The 17,482-nt window shown below is 40.0% G+C and overlaps 1 protein-coding gene across 1 annotated transcript in view; it reads right to left on the bottom strand.

Moving 5' to 3' along the window:
- PKP2 (plakophilin 2) overlaps positions 1-17,482 on the bottom strand; it is a 36,289-nt gene that overhangs the window by 18,481 nt on the left and 326 nt on the right. Inside the window, exons 2-4 of the mRNA XM_010290841.1 lie at positions 14,415-15,103; positions 8,373-8,511; positions 5,126-5,333 (exon numbers count right to left, since the gene is read on the bottom strand). Coding sequence (XP_010289143.1) covers positions 5,126-5,333; positions 8,373-8,511; positions 14,415-15,103 — 1,036 coding nt within the window. The remainder of the gene's footprint in view (positions 1-5,125; positions 5,334-8,372; positions 8,512-14,414; positions 15,104-17,482) is intronic.

Raw genomic sequence — 17,482 nt, 5'->3', positions numbered from 1 at the left:
GAGTGAGTTTACAGGTCTTTGGAAATCTGCTGGAAGACAGGAGATGCCCATTACCAAGTTTCTCTAACACTGGATAACAAAATTCTTCATAGGAGGGAAAACTGTTAAACGCTGGTTGGCTGTTACTCTCCAGACATCTGTCACTAGACAAATCATTAAGTAATGCTATATACATTGTCAACTCACTATCTCCAAACACCGAAATAAATCTCAAACATAGTCTTGTTAAATTGGTTAGCTTTGCTTATGTTCTATTCCAACAGGTGACAATTCTTTTTAAAGTACTCTTCCCCTGGAAAAAGACAAGTATTTCTACTTTTCACTACAAAGGCATTCATTGTTTCCCCAGCTTGCTGCTCTAAGTTTCACAGACCTCCTCCTCCAAACACTGGCAGAGTATTAGTGAATGTTCCTTTCATCAGTTCACAACAAAAAAATGTTTCTTTTGTATCTCCTTACACTTTGAATTTAATTACAGCTATTGTGAACAATAGTAAAATCAAAACAAAAGCCAGCCAGAAGCAGCCCATTCCTTCTGCTGGGATCAGGTCTTCAGTCTCCGAGTTAGGGGATAAAAGGGAGAATGCAGTTTCCTGAAGGATAAGTAAGGCTTATAGAAAATCAGATATACGGTCCAAAGGACACTGGTAAGGGAGGAGGTTAAGACAGAATGGCACAAATGTGAGGGCACAAGGACAAAATATCATATTAAAAGGAACAAGTGCATTTTGAATAATAGACAGATACCTAGAATAGAATTGTCAGAACAGAAGTTGAGATGTTGCTCACACTGTAAATTTTCCAACAAAAATTCTACCTTTACCCACAGGCACTGTCTCACTGGGCTCAGAAGGATTCTCTCCGTGGCATTCTGGGTGTGGGTGAATTTGTTCACAATAGAAAATGTCTTTAGGAGTGGGCTCCTTCCTTGTAGCTATTCTGTAATGTATTCATAAGGGCATAGTTTTCCCTTAGATGGTTATTTGGGAAAATGGGTGGGGTCTCCTTTTACATTTATATTTCTGTTAATGACAGTTCTGTTTGTGCTGTAATCTTCCCTGCAGGAAAAATTTTCTTTCATTTCTTAGATTTATGCTGCATGATAACATGATCAAGAGGTTAGATACTCCCTGCAGGCTCATCTGGCTTACCTTCAAAAGCTAATCGTTTTGTTTTTTTCATGCCACAGCCATTCTACTTACTGTTCCTCAGCGTGCTCTCCAAATACTACAAAATGCCATTCCTGTCTTGGCTCCTGCATTGTCTCCAAGTGACATACTCTCCTACTACTCAGGAGTAACCTCATTCCTTTCCCAAGAGATTTGCAAGAAGCTTGTTTGTATGTCAAACAAAGGACAGAGCCTATGGTTCCTTTTCTTTACTTGTATCAACGATTTGATGAAGCTAGCAAATCCAGTCAACCTGACCTCGAGGAGGTCTCATTCCCCCCCTAAGAAGAAGTCACATAAGCACAGAAACTGCACAGAGAAACCAAGCAGCTATTTCCTGCGCATGGGCAATAGGAAACCTGGTCCATGGCAGCTTTCAAACCACTGTCATAAGCACAAAGGCACTTTGGTAGGGGTCCTGGTTTGGCGCTTTTTGTGTGTTGTCCTGGGATGCACAGACTGCGAGGCAGGACACAGCACTTGCTATAATCAGCATTTATCTCCATACATTTCATTGCTTTCAGTTTTTTCATAGGATGTTACAAGGCACGCTGCATGGCCATACTCAGACTGTATTCTCAGCCTATGTCTTGGCCTGTATCTGCATTTCTGGTACGCCTATGGGAGCGTATACAAAGAGATGAGCAGCTACAGGTTCTTCTGTGTGGTGAAATCAATACAAGGGAGTCACGTTTTTGATCTTGGGAGAGATTTTCCCTACTTTTCTGTTATTGGCTTTTTACTTCCTCTCTGCACAGTGAGAGAGAAAGAAAGAGGAGGGAGGGTCAGTACAACAGGTCAGAAGAAAACAGAGGCCATCGATATTTGGGAATACATGATACGGTTTGATATTGGGCAAGTGTTTGTCTGTATTAACACTGCTAGTACTAATAAGCCAGTGACCTTAAAGATAAGCTTCTCAGGCTGAAATGTACTTTATCTCATGTGCACAAGTATTAGATTGTATTTCTGACAGGTAATGAAGTACGGTATGAGAAAACTTCTGTGCCTCAGAGTTTTAACTTCCTTCTCTCCAACAACTTTCTTATCTTCAGGTATTTTTGTCAGGTGGAGTGCTTTGGTTCCATGCTTCCTACACAGCAGCAGAGACAAACAGCTTTCCTCTGCTGAGCTTAGACATCTTTATTAATGAGTATCTCATGCTTTCAATCTTTGGCCAGGAGTCTTTCGCCAGAGTTCAGTGTGGTATTATCAGGTACCAAGATTATTTTAGTTATCTTTTATGGAGAAGACATTCAACTAATTATCATATCACACATTTGGAAGTCTCTAATTTACAGTCAAAGTAGGAAAGTAATAAGTACGATGCGGAAAGATAGATGGGTTTCTTATGCTGAGCAGGTGGAAGCCCAAAGGTTCTTCATTCACCTTTTCTTGGAAGTGTTACAACACTGCAGAGCGATTGCATGCATAGCTATGATACTCCAGTAGTCCTGTAGGAAACCAAAGGCAATGCACGAGGAGAAACAAAACTTGTAGGTGAGCCGACAGTCAGACAGAGAACTTGCTCAGCCGGGTTTAACCATTTTGGTAGAAAGGCACTCAGAGGTTTGCACTGTGCTTGGAAAAGCCTTATGTTGCAGCCCTTCTCGGGCTACATAGTCAGGACAGGACAGTAATTCCAGTGTTCCCTAGATATTGCTCTACATGCCAAGATGATCTGGAAGCACTGACCTTAGTAAGCATATGCTTAACAGTGACTGTCTACCTCCTGTCTGCAGCCTGCTCCTTGCCTGCCTTTGAAGCATGGGCTGGGAAAGAAAGTGGCTGGAAGCAAAGTTAATATTCTCATAGAAATTCATTCAGCCAGGCTGCTCTTTCCCCTGTGGGCTCCTTGCAGCTTGCTAGGGAGCTGGAAGAATTCCTCAAGTGATGGCAAAAATTATGCCGTAGTGCCATTTTCACCAAGGGACCCAGCATACTTCCTCCTAATTGCACATTTGGTCTTGAACAAAGCAAAAAATACTTAATATTTTCCTGTATTTTTAAAGCCATCCCTTGCAGCTAATAGACATGAAAGTATATCAGAACATTTTGCTTTATGCAAACTACACCATCCTGCTCAATATTGCTTAAATATTTTGTTGGTGTCTTGTATGTTTCAGAAGTAAATATTAATGATCAATGATAGCAGTAATTGCAGAAAGAAGGTGCCCCTTCATCCATTTTCTCACTGGTGAAGGGGAAGACAGTGATATTCACAACATCCTTGTGAGTTATCCTGCATAAACAGTCAAAGCTCTTGTCAGAAATGATGAAATTGCTAGCAAGGAAAGCATTAGTTCTCTGGCCACTGTACCACCATTTTCACTGCTTCCCTCGCTGGTGTGTAATAGCACTGAGAGACAACACACTATGCAATAAGTTGCTAAATGACCCTATTCTGCATCTAATGAATGTGAAAAGCTGTAAAACATTTTAATGTTGCAGAGCTGTAGAACTGAGCCAAAAGAGCCAACAATACAAAGCTTTGTTCTCCATCAGTATTTCAAATACTTAAAAGAATGCAGAATTACAGAAGGTCTCAACATGCCTTTGCTTCAAGGCAGGGCTGCTTGACACCTTCTCTATCTTTTCAAGCACTGTTATTTTAGTAGTTTGTGTTCCTGATATCTTTAAAGATCACTTGAAATAAGCCCCCATTCATTTATTCATAATGTTTTCTTCCATTTATAAAATACAAGTGTGCTCTCCCTTTGCATGTTAACTAGAATGAATGCGGCTCACAAGTGGTAGACTTCCTAGAGACACGCTGTGGTCAAACATGACTGCAGGGATGAAGTGGTGGGCATTTCTCAACTGGCTGCTGCAAAGGGCTGTACTGCTGTACAGGGCAGTAACCACAGATTTCTTTGTGAGATGCTTCTTCACTATGAGGGTGATCAGAGTTGATCAGAGTTGAACCAGTTGATCAGAGAAGTTGTGGATGCCCCATCCCTAGAAGTGTTCAAGGTCAGGTTGGATGGGGCTTTGAGCAATCTGGTCTAGTGGAAGGTGTCCCGGCCGATGGCAGGGGGGTTGGAACTAGATGATCTTTAAGGTCCCTTCCAACCCAAACCGTTCTATGATTCCATGGTTCTAAGCAGTGGACCTTTCCTCCCGCTGTTCCTTCTGCATCAAGAGGTGTAATATAGGGTTTCTGATCCAAAAGGCTCTTCCTTCAAAATTGCAATGGGCTCTACTCATTTTTAAGAGTTCTTCCTCAAGGACATTGGAACTAAAAGGACGAGAACATAAGCCCTGCAAAGACTGAATCCAGAATGCAGGTCACTCTACTGATGGTGCTGTATGATCTCTACAGTCAAATGGATGCCCTGGACATGGAAAAGAAGCACAGTGTTGTTGTGGCAGTGTTTTCTGCTTGTAACAGATCTGAGAAGACAGACTCTGGGGTGTAAACTGTTAGGAGTGAGAATAGAAATTGTGGGGAGTAGGACACCCACTTTCTATCCACAGCTCCTGACAGTTCTGGGGGACAGTCTTCAACAAGTTGCTTGCAGTATGCACCCGCAGCATTGTGTCAAAAAGTGAGGGCTGAGCTGCTGCATAAGTAGTGGGCATTAATTATGGTCCCAGGCACTTCTGGGACTGCTCTGATCACTGCTCACCAAAATGGTTCTAAAGAAATTGCTATCTGGAGCCTCACTTTCTTTTCTGGAGCACCAAGGACTGCAAGCTTCTTGCAAAGAAACTCACGTCACTTCTGAAGAAGCTTTAAGAGGGTAAGTTGCAGTTCCTAGTCTCTTCTTACTGTCTTAAAGTCTGGTCTTGAGTAAGGACCTTAGAATTTCACCCTAAGGGAAGGGCTTAGATAGGTGACAATGTTCTTTTATTTAGTCATGAAACATTGGCCTAAGTAAACAATCATGTACCCTACACAGAAAGCTTGTGCACTACTCAAAACACGTCATGATTGACTGCACAGAAAACACTACCTGTTATTTGCTTTTTAGTCTCTACATCCCTGGTGTGTCGGAGTAGGCGGAGCAAGAGTGGGATCCCTTTCTGCTCTGACACCTCCAGTTTGTTGTCATTGTCCTCAAACACCAAGTTTCTCAGAGCACCACACGCTGCCCGCTGAATGTCCTCGTTCTGAACGTCAAGAAGCTGTAAAAGTCTGGGGATACCACCAAGCGAGAAAACCTGCAAGGAACACAAAACACAGCAGAGAACAGTTAGTTACTGTCAATGACAAACTCCACCCTTCCCTGCAGAAAACCTTTAAACAGTCATAGGGACTTTTTTCTGTTGCTCCTATTTGAAAGACTTGAAGTACAGATCATTAATCAGTTGGACGACTGTTAACTTCTGGGCTTTCATAAGAGTCATAGTTAAAATCCACAACTAAGGGAGGCATCATATTTTAATAATTAATGTAAAAGAATGGAATTAAAACTCTTCCAGCTTTGCTGCAGATTTGTACTCTCTGACAAGACATTTAATTGCTCTGTATTTTAGCTTCCATGTTGGTGACATGGATATTTGAAATTTAACTCTGGAACATTTATAAACTGCTTTGAGATTTCTGGATGTAAAATGTTCCTGATGTGCCAAGTTTGTGGTTTTTTCTCAGCAGCCAGCCTGATAGAAAGACAATATTTTTCTCTGTTAACTTCTGTGCATATATTGAAAGTGTATTAAATAAGAATACATTATACTTAATACTTCTTATCTGTGGCATACTGATAAAAAAATAGTAAATTAGTAAACTTCAAAATGTAGATCGTTAAATGTTGCAAGCTAGTTTACTACGGAACCACCCACATTTAACAAAGACTACTCTTCAATGTCTAATTCTTTAGAAAATGAGGTTTGGCCCCAAATGAATGAAGAATTAAGAAGATGTTATTTTACAGCAGCTGTACAGAAACAAATAGTTTCCAAGTTCTACATGTTGTGGCAAATGATGAATCCCATATAAGCTATGATGTGGCACAAGCAAGTCTTAGCTCATGTAGGAATCAGTTTACTACGGAAAACACCTTACATCCATGTACAATGGAGGATGGTTTCCTCCAGCATCTCAAATACAATCTGATTTTATGGACAAACTCACCCTTGTGTAGAATCAACAGCATGTGAAAGACTTAGAAATCCGATACAACTGTTTTGAGTAGTCCGGAGTTTAATGATAAAAAGAACTCACTATGACCAACAGGTGTTGGCAACATGAAGAAATGAAATGTAACCAAGACTTTTGCCCTTCATGCCCTGGCAAACTACCCTGCCTGCCTGCCTTTCCTCTAATTCAGTTGTACAAAAGGCACAGTTTCTTGCTACTGCACTGCTGACCTGATTGTCCCTGCATTCATTCAGCAATCATCTAGATGCTAGCAGAACGAAATACAGAAATATGTATCTTGAGGTAAATGGAGCACAGGGCATGCTGAAGGCACATCAACGTATTTTATTACAGTAGATAAGCCTTTTTGACACCAATACTGTAGGTGGCTGGTTTTTTTAAACATTTATGCAGACTTTCTGTTGGTAATTTTAAGGGATTTATATAGCTCTTGTAAAAGAAATGGTGCTATTTTGACCTAATGTGCAGAGGAGAATTTACAAAAGCTATTCATTGGTCTTTCTAAATTTTTACCGGCAGACAAAATTCACCAAAATACTGTTAAGACCACAAGTTCACAAGAAAAAGATAAGTCACTAGACCCACAAACTATCAAGTATCAGGAAACTAAGCATCAGGAGACAAAGAAAAGGAATGCAAACTGAAAGGCTAAAAAAGGGAAACAAGACAATGCCAACATGAACAAGTCTGATGGGCACCAAACAGAAAAACTCAGCTAGGATATGTGTGAGAGACAAGAAAATAGAAGAAGGCTTTAGGCTGACTGCTCCAATTTGAAATCTTTTACTCATCCACTTGTTTTTCAAGGAAGCTGCCTGTCAGAGATTTGAATAGTAAACCACATTCAGACATTCACTTCCGAAATTCTGTCCTCAGACTGAAGCTAAGGCTGCTAATTGTACTGGTGGTATTTTCAAAAAAAGTCTTTGATCTACTGTGAGGCAAATTAAAACTATCGAAGGACTGAGTGATGGTTGGCTGTCACTGAACTGGACTGCATATACATGAATATGGAGTTAAGGCTGAGATTACATATGAATAATACCAAGCAAATTATGAAACAAAGTAGATGTAATAATTTGTTTTAAATGGTTGAAATAAACAACCACCTTACACATTAATGTACAGAACTGCTCAGCAAGAGAACTATAATTGTGTTCGATAGTGAAATGCAAAGAAAAGAAGAGAATATTTTTAACATGCCCTTTCAAGAAACTTGTAAGAAACTTAACAAGTCTCTTGTAAGAGACTTAACAACTTTGGTTAATCCAAACAATGTATTAATGCATTTGCGCAGTCCCAGCAAGCCCTTACCAGTTTGGCTAATCCATACATTGAATTAACGCATTCTTACAGTCCCAGTGAACCCTGAAGCTTGGATAACTTTGCACTGTACTCCCAGAGTTTCCATTTACTGGGATATTTCTGTACCAATGGTGTACGCATGCCAGTTGAAAATGAGAGACAAGAGCAATTATATTGACAGTAAATTCAGACTCTATATCTTAACTCACAAAGGCTGAAAGAACTATGTTTGCTTAGCCTGGAAAAGAGCAGACTAAGTGGGTATACACTTAACAGCCATAAAACATGTGAAAAACCATTATAAAAGGGAAAGAAAATAGACATTTTTCTCCATATTCTTCAAGATAGGATAGAAACTACTCAAGTCAGTTTGCAAAAGGGAGATTTAAGTCATAATTTAGGAATAACTTGTAAGGGTAATAAAGCTCTTAGCCCACCTGCAGGAGCTTGTGGATTCCTAATCAATGTGATTTTTAAAAAAAAGTTATTCATAAACATTGGTAATTACAGGTGCTGTGTGTGAATTCTTGATGTTCCTTTTTACCCTACATTTCCCTGTTTCCTATCACAAAATGCTAGAGACCAAAATTTTGCTACCATAGACCAGTGCCATTTCACTGATTTAAAAGAATCTGCAGCAAAAAGCATCAGCATATTCTAGAGAAAATATTCAACATCGGGTATCCTACAAGGTTTCTTGGAGTGTCTTTTTTTCACGTTGGCACACAGTGCCATACTGTACAGAAAGTTATTTGCCCTACCTGATTGTGACCCACATAAAGATAATTACTTACTTTTCTTCTGGCATCTGCTTTCTGGAAGCACTCATGCTGTATGAAAGTCACTGCAGCAAGAATCCGAGGTGTGGACTGTGTATTTTCACTCTTCAGTATGCTCACTGCACGCTCCAGAGTCATCTCCCCTTCTGGGCTCCTTATAAGTACAGGCAGAGGAAATATAGTGAAGCAAGACTGCAGAAAAATCATCATTTAGCCTGTGAAATTTCTCGTAATACCAAGATTTTCACGCTTTTCAAGTAACTTTATCTTTTCTTAGAAAATTATTCTCTTTCCAGTAGCAGAAAATATTATAAAAGCTTTAAAAGACACTTATATTCTGGGGGAAGAGAAAATCATAAATGGAAGTGTTGCAGCAACGAGAGGCTCTGGACAAAGCAAGTCATGCTTCAAATTATAAAAACAAAATGGAAACATCAGTGGATGAAGGACTAAGATCCAAAGAAGGTCATAACCAAATCAGAGTGTCTTTTACTGGTCATGAAGATACCTCGATGTTTTTCTCAGTAATGTGATGACTGCTTTTTTATATTTGTTTTCATGCCTTTCTTCAGTTTCCTAGGTCCCAGACTACATACATGCAGGGCTCAGTACCTGCTTTTTTCAAGCTTACAGAACTTGCTCTGGTTTGAAACAGATGGGCAAAGCCTTTTTTTCAGGTGGGACAAAATAACACCACCACTCATTAAACCGAGTTATGTACATCATCTGTGGTAGGATTAAAAATATGTGTGGCCATTTTCCTTCCAACTTCCAGCATGTTTGCTCAAATGATAATTGTGTTAGACAACCATATAAAAAATTGGAAAGAGAGGTCATGAGACCCATTTTTCCCCAGTAAATGTAACACAAAACAATTCGTGGCACAATCAGGTACATTAGCTCTGGCACAGGTTATTATGTTTCCCGGTATTTTTATTTACTTTTTGTTTCAAATACTCTCCATTTAGAGGGGGAAAAAAAAGCAGGGGGGGGGATTGGACAAAACCATGAGTATTCTATCTTTTTTTAAACCAAATAATTTTGTGGAACCAGATCCCAGGCTGGCCAGACAGGGACGAGAGGGCAGTCTGTGAACCACAGTGAAACAAGTAGTCGTTGGCAACAACTCCCTACTTCAGAGTTACCAAAATCAGAATGGTTTACTTGATAATCATCTCAGCAAGTGCATCTAAAATTAACAATTCTGACACAATTAGCTTTTATGTTAAAATAGGTGCGTGGGAAATAAATTGGCTTAAACTGCAATTTTGATTTTTTTTCTTTTAACTAAGCAGGAATATTAAATAATAATAAACAGTGTTCAGAAGAGTGAAATACAAAATGTTTTGATACTGAGAAAAGAAACATTTCTAAAGGATGTGTTTCAGGAGTCGCTCAGTCCTTCAACTCTGAGGCTGTCTCAGCAATGGACTGACAGGAGCGAAAGAGCCTGGAAGTCCAGGCTTGTCCAGAATGGGCTGTGGAGGAGCAAGGTAGACAAACCAGGGAGAAATCAGGCAAATTTCTCACAGGGAATCTTGCTACAAATGCATAGAAATCCGACTCTTTTCCCCAAAATATTTATGATGAACTCATGAACTCTGAGACTAAAATGGATTTTGTTGGAATTTTTCCTTACAGCTACACTGTAAATCAACATCTGCTGCTTGCTTTTGCTGGGGCAAAAGACCATTAGTATGGCTGCAAGGACAGCAAAGAAATGGAGAACAGTTTTGATGCACTTGTTGCAAATGAAAGTATACTCCCATACCCTGAGATTTCCACCTGCCTTTATATTTCCCTCCGGTGTAAATCATGTTATTTCTTGTCTTCTCCCCTCCTCTGAGTTAGTGTTTTGAGCAAATACGCTGCATCTATAGGTGCACAAGGTGCTTGTGCAAGACAAAGACGAAATGAAGGGGACAGTGTGTTGAGGATGTCAAAGGAGAGGTTAAAGCAAAGTCAAGTTCGGCTGAACTCTGGTGCCCCGGGCTCTGGGCTGGCAATGCTTACAGCTTCCAGACTTTCAGTTTACTTCAGCCTAGATTTAAAACAAAGTAGCTACTAACTTACTCTAAGTTGCAAGTCAGATGTACTGATCCTACTTAAAGATCTTGAACAATGAATAATGGAAAAAAAGCCAGATCATATTTCTTCTCCTTACTCTCTTCTAAGTGGAACAGAAAAACAGGCTTTTCAAGCTTGGGTTTTAGTCAGGTTTCTTAAATCAACAAGGGTTTTGTGACGATGTTATTTATGGGCACATGTGAGCATGACTACCTGCCTGTTAGTCACTGCAGTAACTTTGGAGCCCTGTGACCAAATTCAGTTGCCTTCTACAGAGTGGCAGACATCTCCAATGTATTAAATTCTGAGTCCTTTCAGTGACTAACAGCAGAGAAGGACTCTACGCACGCACTTCCCAAGTTCAACACTGCTGCATGAGCTGATCCCTCGTGGGACACCAGAGAATCTATGTGGGAACGCAGCCTCAGAACGCCAAGGATGTCCCAGAGTAGTACTGGTCCATCAGCAGCCACTGCCAGGCTGAGATAAACACAAGCACAGCCAGACATCAAATTTCTAAGTGCTGGGCGGGTAGATCTGCGCCGAGACTTGAGAGCAGCCCGCCATTCACCAGAGTTATCCCTCCATGGCTGATACTCCTTCATGTGCAGTAGCCAAAATCTTTCTCTCCTGTTGTACACTGCCATACTAGGATTGCCCTTGACTGGACAAAAACAACATTCACTAATGTTTTATCTGCAGTAATAAAGGATGCAATATAATCTTTGACCCTCAATGGTATTCATAAAGTTGCAGCACCCTACCTCTTGTCAAAATAGAATTTGGTGCAATGATTCCACCCTAGCCTCAAAACGATTACAGGCAAACTTAATAGCCACGTGGCTGATTGGCATGTGTGATGACAACAATCAAATGGACATTCAGGCAATGGCTGTTAAACAGAACAATGATTCGGCAAGTTCTGACTTCACCTTAATTGCCAGAACATAACATTTTTCAGATATTTTTAAGAACAACACATTTTTCACCGTGTTGTCTGATCGTTTTGTGACACCTCTCAGCACATCTAGAAGTCAGACTCGGTAAGCAGCTGTTTCTCAGCTTCATGTTAAATCTCTCTCTCTCCTAAGCCTTTGATATGAGGATGCTTTTAATTGCTTCCCTTTACCAGAAGATACAGAGATATTATCTCCATACTCTGATTTTTCTGCTTTTATTCCATAGCATGAGCTAATTCTTCTACAGAAATTTTGAAAATGCGTTTATATACATTTCAAATACTATATACAGCTAGGCCACTACTTCTCTTTAACCTTACACAGCTATTTTACATCCTCTTAATTAACCTTGGAAAGACCTAAATTGTGATTTGCATAAAAAACTGCAAATTTCTGGAAAAATCAAATTACTTAGAAAACAGGCTTATCCTTTTGTCCTGCTTCCATTATTAAGGGAGCAACAGATAAGGGAGTGGTATATCAGATAATGCAAACTTAAAATCAAAGAGAATGGGAAATGACAAGTAATGTGAAAGTCTCTACTAACTTCTTAAACTGAGAAGTCTTGTTAGAAGAAATTATTATACTACTAGTGGAATGATCGACTTCAGTGAAATATCTCTGACTGACAGCAGTGTATACCCCAAAGCAAAATGTGGCCTATTATGTTTTAAATACTTAATTCTACATTAAACTGTGCTGTAGCTAGATGTGGATGAACCAGAATACACTACAATCAAAATAGGACTTCTGCATCAAGCCCTTCCAGTGGCGAGAATTACAAGGGGAGTTATTAAACGTGTATTTTAGATGCCTGAAAAGGGTATCAATGTATGTGGATACCATACACACGTTTCTTCCTCATCATTTAAAAATCTAGTGGTGCAAATCTCTCACGGAACTGTATCTTACATGCTGCTTTTCACCAGCCTCTTCACTAATATAAGCTGTTATATTTTACAGAGACTTTTTTAAACATTGGGTAGAATAAAGAGCCCTTCAGTCCTGCAGAAAGCTAGCTGTGAAACTAAAGTAGAACCTAGGATATTTGAAAATCTAAACAAGATCTGTACAAGTAAATAAAATAGGAGTACTGAGATAAACGAAATCCGTAAACATCTACAAAGGGAACTTCAGAGCCTTTCACAGCATTTCCAATTGTTTTCCTCTGTAATTTCCAGCAAAAGCCAAACCTAAAAACCGGCACTTAAGGAATTATGCTGTCAGAAAGATTTCCATTAGGTCGCAAATCTTCCACCTGAGTTCAGCATGATCTCAAGCAAGCAACTTGCACAATGACTGAAGACAGATGTTTACAAATGCAGACAGGAAAAACACTTTGGTTGATGTTTGTGCAGGCAGACAACCAGATTCCAGTGTCTGCACCTGCAAAAGAAGAACAAAATTGCTCCTACACAAAATTAAACATCACAGTTGAGAGCTGTGGCTGAGAAATGCACTCAGGAATGTGCTTAGTTGAGTCAATGATCAAATCAATGGGATATATGCCTGTTTGTAAATTCTTACTGAGAAACAAAGTCCTCCAAGGTACCAATTTTCAACATTACTACTCCCAAATCTTTAGCTGTTGTGAGCTCTCAGCTGTTTTTTCTGGACTAACTTGCTGTAGAGACTGAATACTTAAGAGTCACATCACTAATACCAGATCTCTTAACTCCTGCATCACCCAGAGGTGAAAATTTCAAACCAGATTAGATGTGGGCACAAGCCCATATGTTTGTAAATCTAGTCATAACGCATGTCATCATGGGCAACTACATGTATACAACATGTATACAACATGTATACAACATGTAGTTGATGACAGAAAATACCTGATCTGTATGTAGCAGTGATACCAGATGATGCCTCATCTCACACAGTAGCAAATTTAGAAAAAGAAGAAAGGTGGCCTTCAGAAAAATGAACTTAACAGCTACACAGTTATGGAAAAAGAGGTATTTCTTAATAACAATGTTATAAATTACACCATGATTAACTTGCATAACAAACCTTGGGATCCTATTTGGATTATGAAACAACAACAGAACCCACAGTAAACAGTGCAAGTAACTATCTCTTGTTTACCAAATGGTTTGTGGTTTGTTCTGTCCATTGAACCTTAAGAGCTCTGGAAACAGAATTATTCTAAAATGAAAAAAATATTCACTTCTGAGGGGAATTTCAAAAGTGATAAATTTTCTCTTTTGAAAACGGAACCGATTTTAGACATTCTGAAATCTTCTATGGAAGGGAATTTCAGGGGGGGAAAAAGTAATTTGGAAAAAAAAAAGAATGCTTCTAACAATTAAACAATTCTCCTAAGCCTGGGGGATTTCTTTGCTTTGGGAATTTCTAACATGGAGCTAACAGGGCTTCAAACTAAGATAGTGTCTTTAGACCATGTAGGATCTCATGGTAGTGAGAAGCTCTGCGGTCCTGAGATTCAGAGCAGTTTATGTTTGTTGTAGGTATGGATGGTGCTACAGAGCTAAGAGAAACTTCTGTCTGTGTTTTAAGTGAAGTTTATAAAACCTAAAAAGTTTCCTTGAAACCATGAAGGATTTTTAACTGGGAATGGCCAATCTGTCAAAAGCTGCTTCACTGGTAAATTTGTGACCTATTCTCATGAGAACCAGTGCTGAAATCATCCAGCTCTTATGAGCACAAAATTTGCCAATACATTACTGTGTATTGTGACTTAGGTTGTAAATTACTCAGTGACTACTTCATGTCTCGTTATAAAATTGATTAACTCTTGGCAAAAGGGGGTCCCAAACCTGAGCAGGAGGTGTGGACCCTGCAGTATGTATATACACATACATTTTTTCTCTCTTTCCTCTGTTGCATTGGAAGTGTATTTTTAAAAGCAAATCTACTTTCTGCATCCTCTGCACTGACATTTCATACACTGTGTTGGTTGCTGAACCATAAGCTCAAGCCAACAGTCAGTTTACTTTCTCTTTTTAAACAAACAGGTTCCTTTCAGCTGTGACACCCCAAACCAAAGCAGGTCCTGCATTGTGCTTACCCTAGCTGAGATCCATTGATGGTGACTTGTTCACTCTGCAGGAAACCATTTCTCCCTGCTGCTGCCACAGCAGCTGTCAGTGGCATCCTCTTCCCATCTGTTTCTGCAGCGAAACTGGTTATTGAAGCTGGCTGGGAAGCCTCCCTCCTGGTCTGTGTGCTTCTGAAAGTAGTTTGGTACCAGTTGGACCTTAAAGATTGCCTGTTCTGAGACCCCAAACGGGAAGCAATTGGTGATCTCACTTGTCCCATCGCACTGCCCGAGGTCAGGTAGTTCTCCTTCTCCAAAAGGTTGGTCATACTGCGACTGTTGCCTGCTTGATGGTACAGAGGTACAGTGGGGCTGGGGTAAACACCATCAAGGACGGCATCATTAATAGCCCCCATGTGGGAGTGTCTCTTAAAAGAGCGTCCCCTTGAATCACGAAGAGTGTAACCAACAATCTCCGACCGAGCATATCTTGGTGGGACAGTCCCACTGGATCTCCTGCTATCTCCATGCCTCATGGAGAATCCTGTAGAAATCCCTCCGTCATAGTGAAAATCATTGGACACGTATGCCAATCTTTCAGGACTTCGTTGGGGTGAAACCTCCAGCCTCTTCAGAGGCTGCCTTTGAGCTCTCTCTTCCACTGCCTTGTACGTAATCCTCGTCCCCCAGCCATTTGCGTAAGAGGATGGTGAGGCCACCTGTTCCAGGGTGCATAAAAGAACTGGAGTCACAGAAAGACCACAGCATTTAGGATTAACAGCAAAGAAACCGAACCAAAAATTAAAGATACAAATTCTAAGGTCTGCTATCAAAATCAGAAAACAAAATGTGAACATCACCAGAAGTGTGTGTTAAATGGGATTCTGCAACACTTCCTTGTATCTGCCTAACGAAAGCAGGAAGAAATACAGTCTAAACATTAGGAGACAAAGGCTAAGCATCTAGTCTTCTGCCATTAGCTCAAAATAGGTAAGTCAATTATGCCTGGTAGCGAAGAGTCTGCTTATTAATGGAGATTTTAGTTTCAGTTTCAAATTCCTTGGGAATTAACACCTACATCTGTTACAAAATTAAATTCAAGGCTGTCCAACAGACAGAAGAAAAATAATGTCAGATACTAAAATATTATACTCAAGTGTCTGCATATTGCTATTAACCTTATTAATATAAGGTTTTTAGCCCTCTTGTTCCCTTTGTGGTAGGATCTAGTAAAAAGAGATAGTCCCTTCCCGGTTTGCCTAACATCTTAAAAATGGGGGAGATTACATAACATTCCAAGGAAACCAAAATGACCATTTCACCATCTCAGTGGTTTCTCTAGTTCGACAGATGTAGCTTAAGATGCAGTTCTTTTCCTGTCCGTAATGAGCATGGACAGTAATGGATCATCATCTTGCTTTATAATTTTCTCTTTTCTAAAGTCAACAAACCCACTTCTGTCATCCTTTCTTTGTAGGATGTGTCTTCAAGATTCTTACTGTTCAGGTGCCATTTGGGGCCTCTCCACTTGTTCTACCTTTTTCTTATGCTCTAATTTAGACAATCATACTCTATTCAAGACCTTCCAGAACTAAACCAATTTGGGAGACTATCTGGCCTTGAAATAAAGGAGTCACGGCCCATTTTTTTAAAGAACACTAAGCTTTCGTGGCATCCAGCCATAAATCAAAACCCCATAAAGTCCATTTCCATGTTGTACTAAAGTTTTGTAATATTAAAGGCATTTTTTAAGATAAACCGAGAAGCTTACACAAGTTATTAATTGAAGGGACAGTGCTTAGCAGATAGTTGCCAGACTGAAATATCTTAATTTCACCATTGAGGAGTTACTGAGGGTGATAATTGACTCACAAAAGGAGTAAAGGTTGCTGAAACTAGTAGGCTGAGGCAAGGATCATTGGATATATCTGTTTATTCTAGAGAAGCTATGCAAGGATACCTTTATCTTTTGTTTGGGGATAAGGAAATTAATGCTTTTGTGAAATACTAGACCTTGTGGCTCTCTCTGGCTTTCACATAGGACAAATAGTCTCTCTCTTTGGTTTTTTTTTATTTATTTCCCTTCCCCTGCCTGGAAAACTGTCGTATTTTCTTGTAGTTCCTATGTCGCCTCCAGTTTTCCTCTTGTGGCTCTCTTCTAGAAAGAAGGGATTCACATCAAATATTTTGGACTAGATAGGTGAGAACAGAGGATAGGAGGACAGAGAAGGAAATGTATTTAAGTAAATGGTTCTAACACTCCCCATACAGAGCCAGAGCTGCTTCATTAACTGGCCAGAAGCTGGGCTAATTCCTTTAACGACAATAAGCCATTCTTGAGTAATCTAAAATTAAGAAAGAATTGGCTCCTTTGTATACAGTTATTTATTAAATAAACATTTTTGTTCTCAAGCTGAATTGCCTTCAGTTTACTAATGTTGATCATGCAGTAGCGTTGCTGTTGAGCTATGTGTTGATATCCAAGTCATATGGTTGCTCCCTCAGATGGGTACCAGTTATGAGCTGGGTCACAAACCCTGCAGAAAAGCAATTATTTATCTTAGCATTCAGGCCCTGAAACCAAGAAAAGTGGGTCAAAATAACAACTGAATTTGTGATTAGACAGGTTAGAAACACCACTTTATTAGAAGGACTGTGCTGCTGCATTTCTTGTAGTGCTAAAACAGGTTACAACAGGATTATTTTAAATAAAAAGGAATGCTCTACCTGTCATGGTGAAACTAATGCAATCTGTTTCCTGTGGTTTTGGATGCTTAATTCCCTAAGCTCTTTCATGACATTCCCAGCTCCTACCCATGTCATTCGTTGCCCTGTGGGATTGCTGGGCTTCCTCTAGGAACCTCCAGCTGTTCGGCTGGGTGAGCAGCAGCATGGCCTCCGGCCGCTGACGTGCTGACTGAGCTGCTGCCTGGTGGGACGGATAAAGATCTGACTTGTCACAGCCTTTGCTTTAGTAGGGTGTTAATATGTTGGGGTTTTTTTTAATTTTCTGCCCTGATGCCAATTCTCAGAACCAACAGGATTGCAGAAAGCCTGTCTGTATGCCTCAGCTGCATTTAGCCACTAGGCTCAGAAGT

The sequence above is a fragment of the Phaethon lepturus genome, unplaced genomic scaffold, assembly GCF_000687285.1.
Source record: "Phaethon lepturus isolate BGI_N335 unplaced genomic scaffold, ASM68728v1 scaffold12537, whole genome shotgun sequence".
Taxonomy (NCBI): domain Eukaryota; kingdom Metazoa; phylum Chordata; class Aves; order Phaethontiformes; family Phaethontidae; genus Phaethon; species Phaethon lepturus.
Note: the sequence above shows the minus strand (reverse complement) of the source record. Positions and strands in the feature narration are given on the sequence as shown.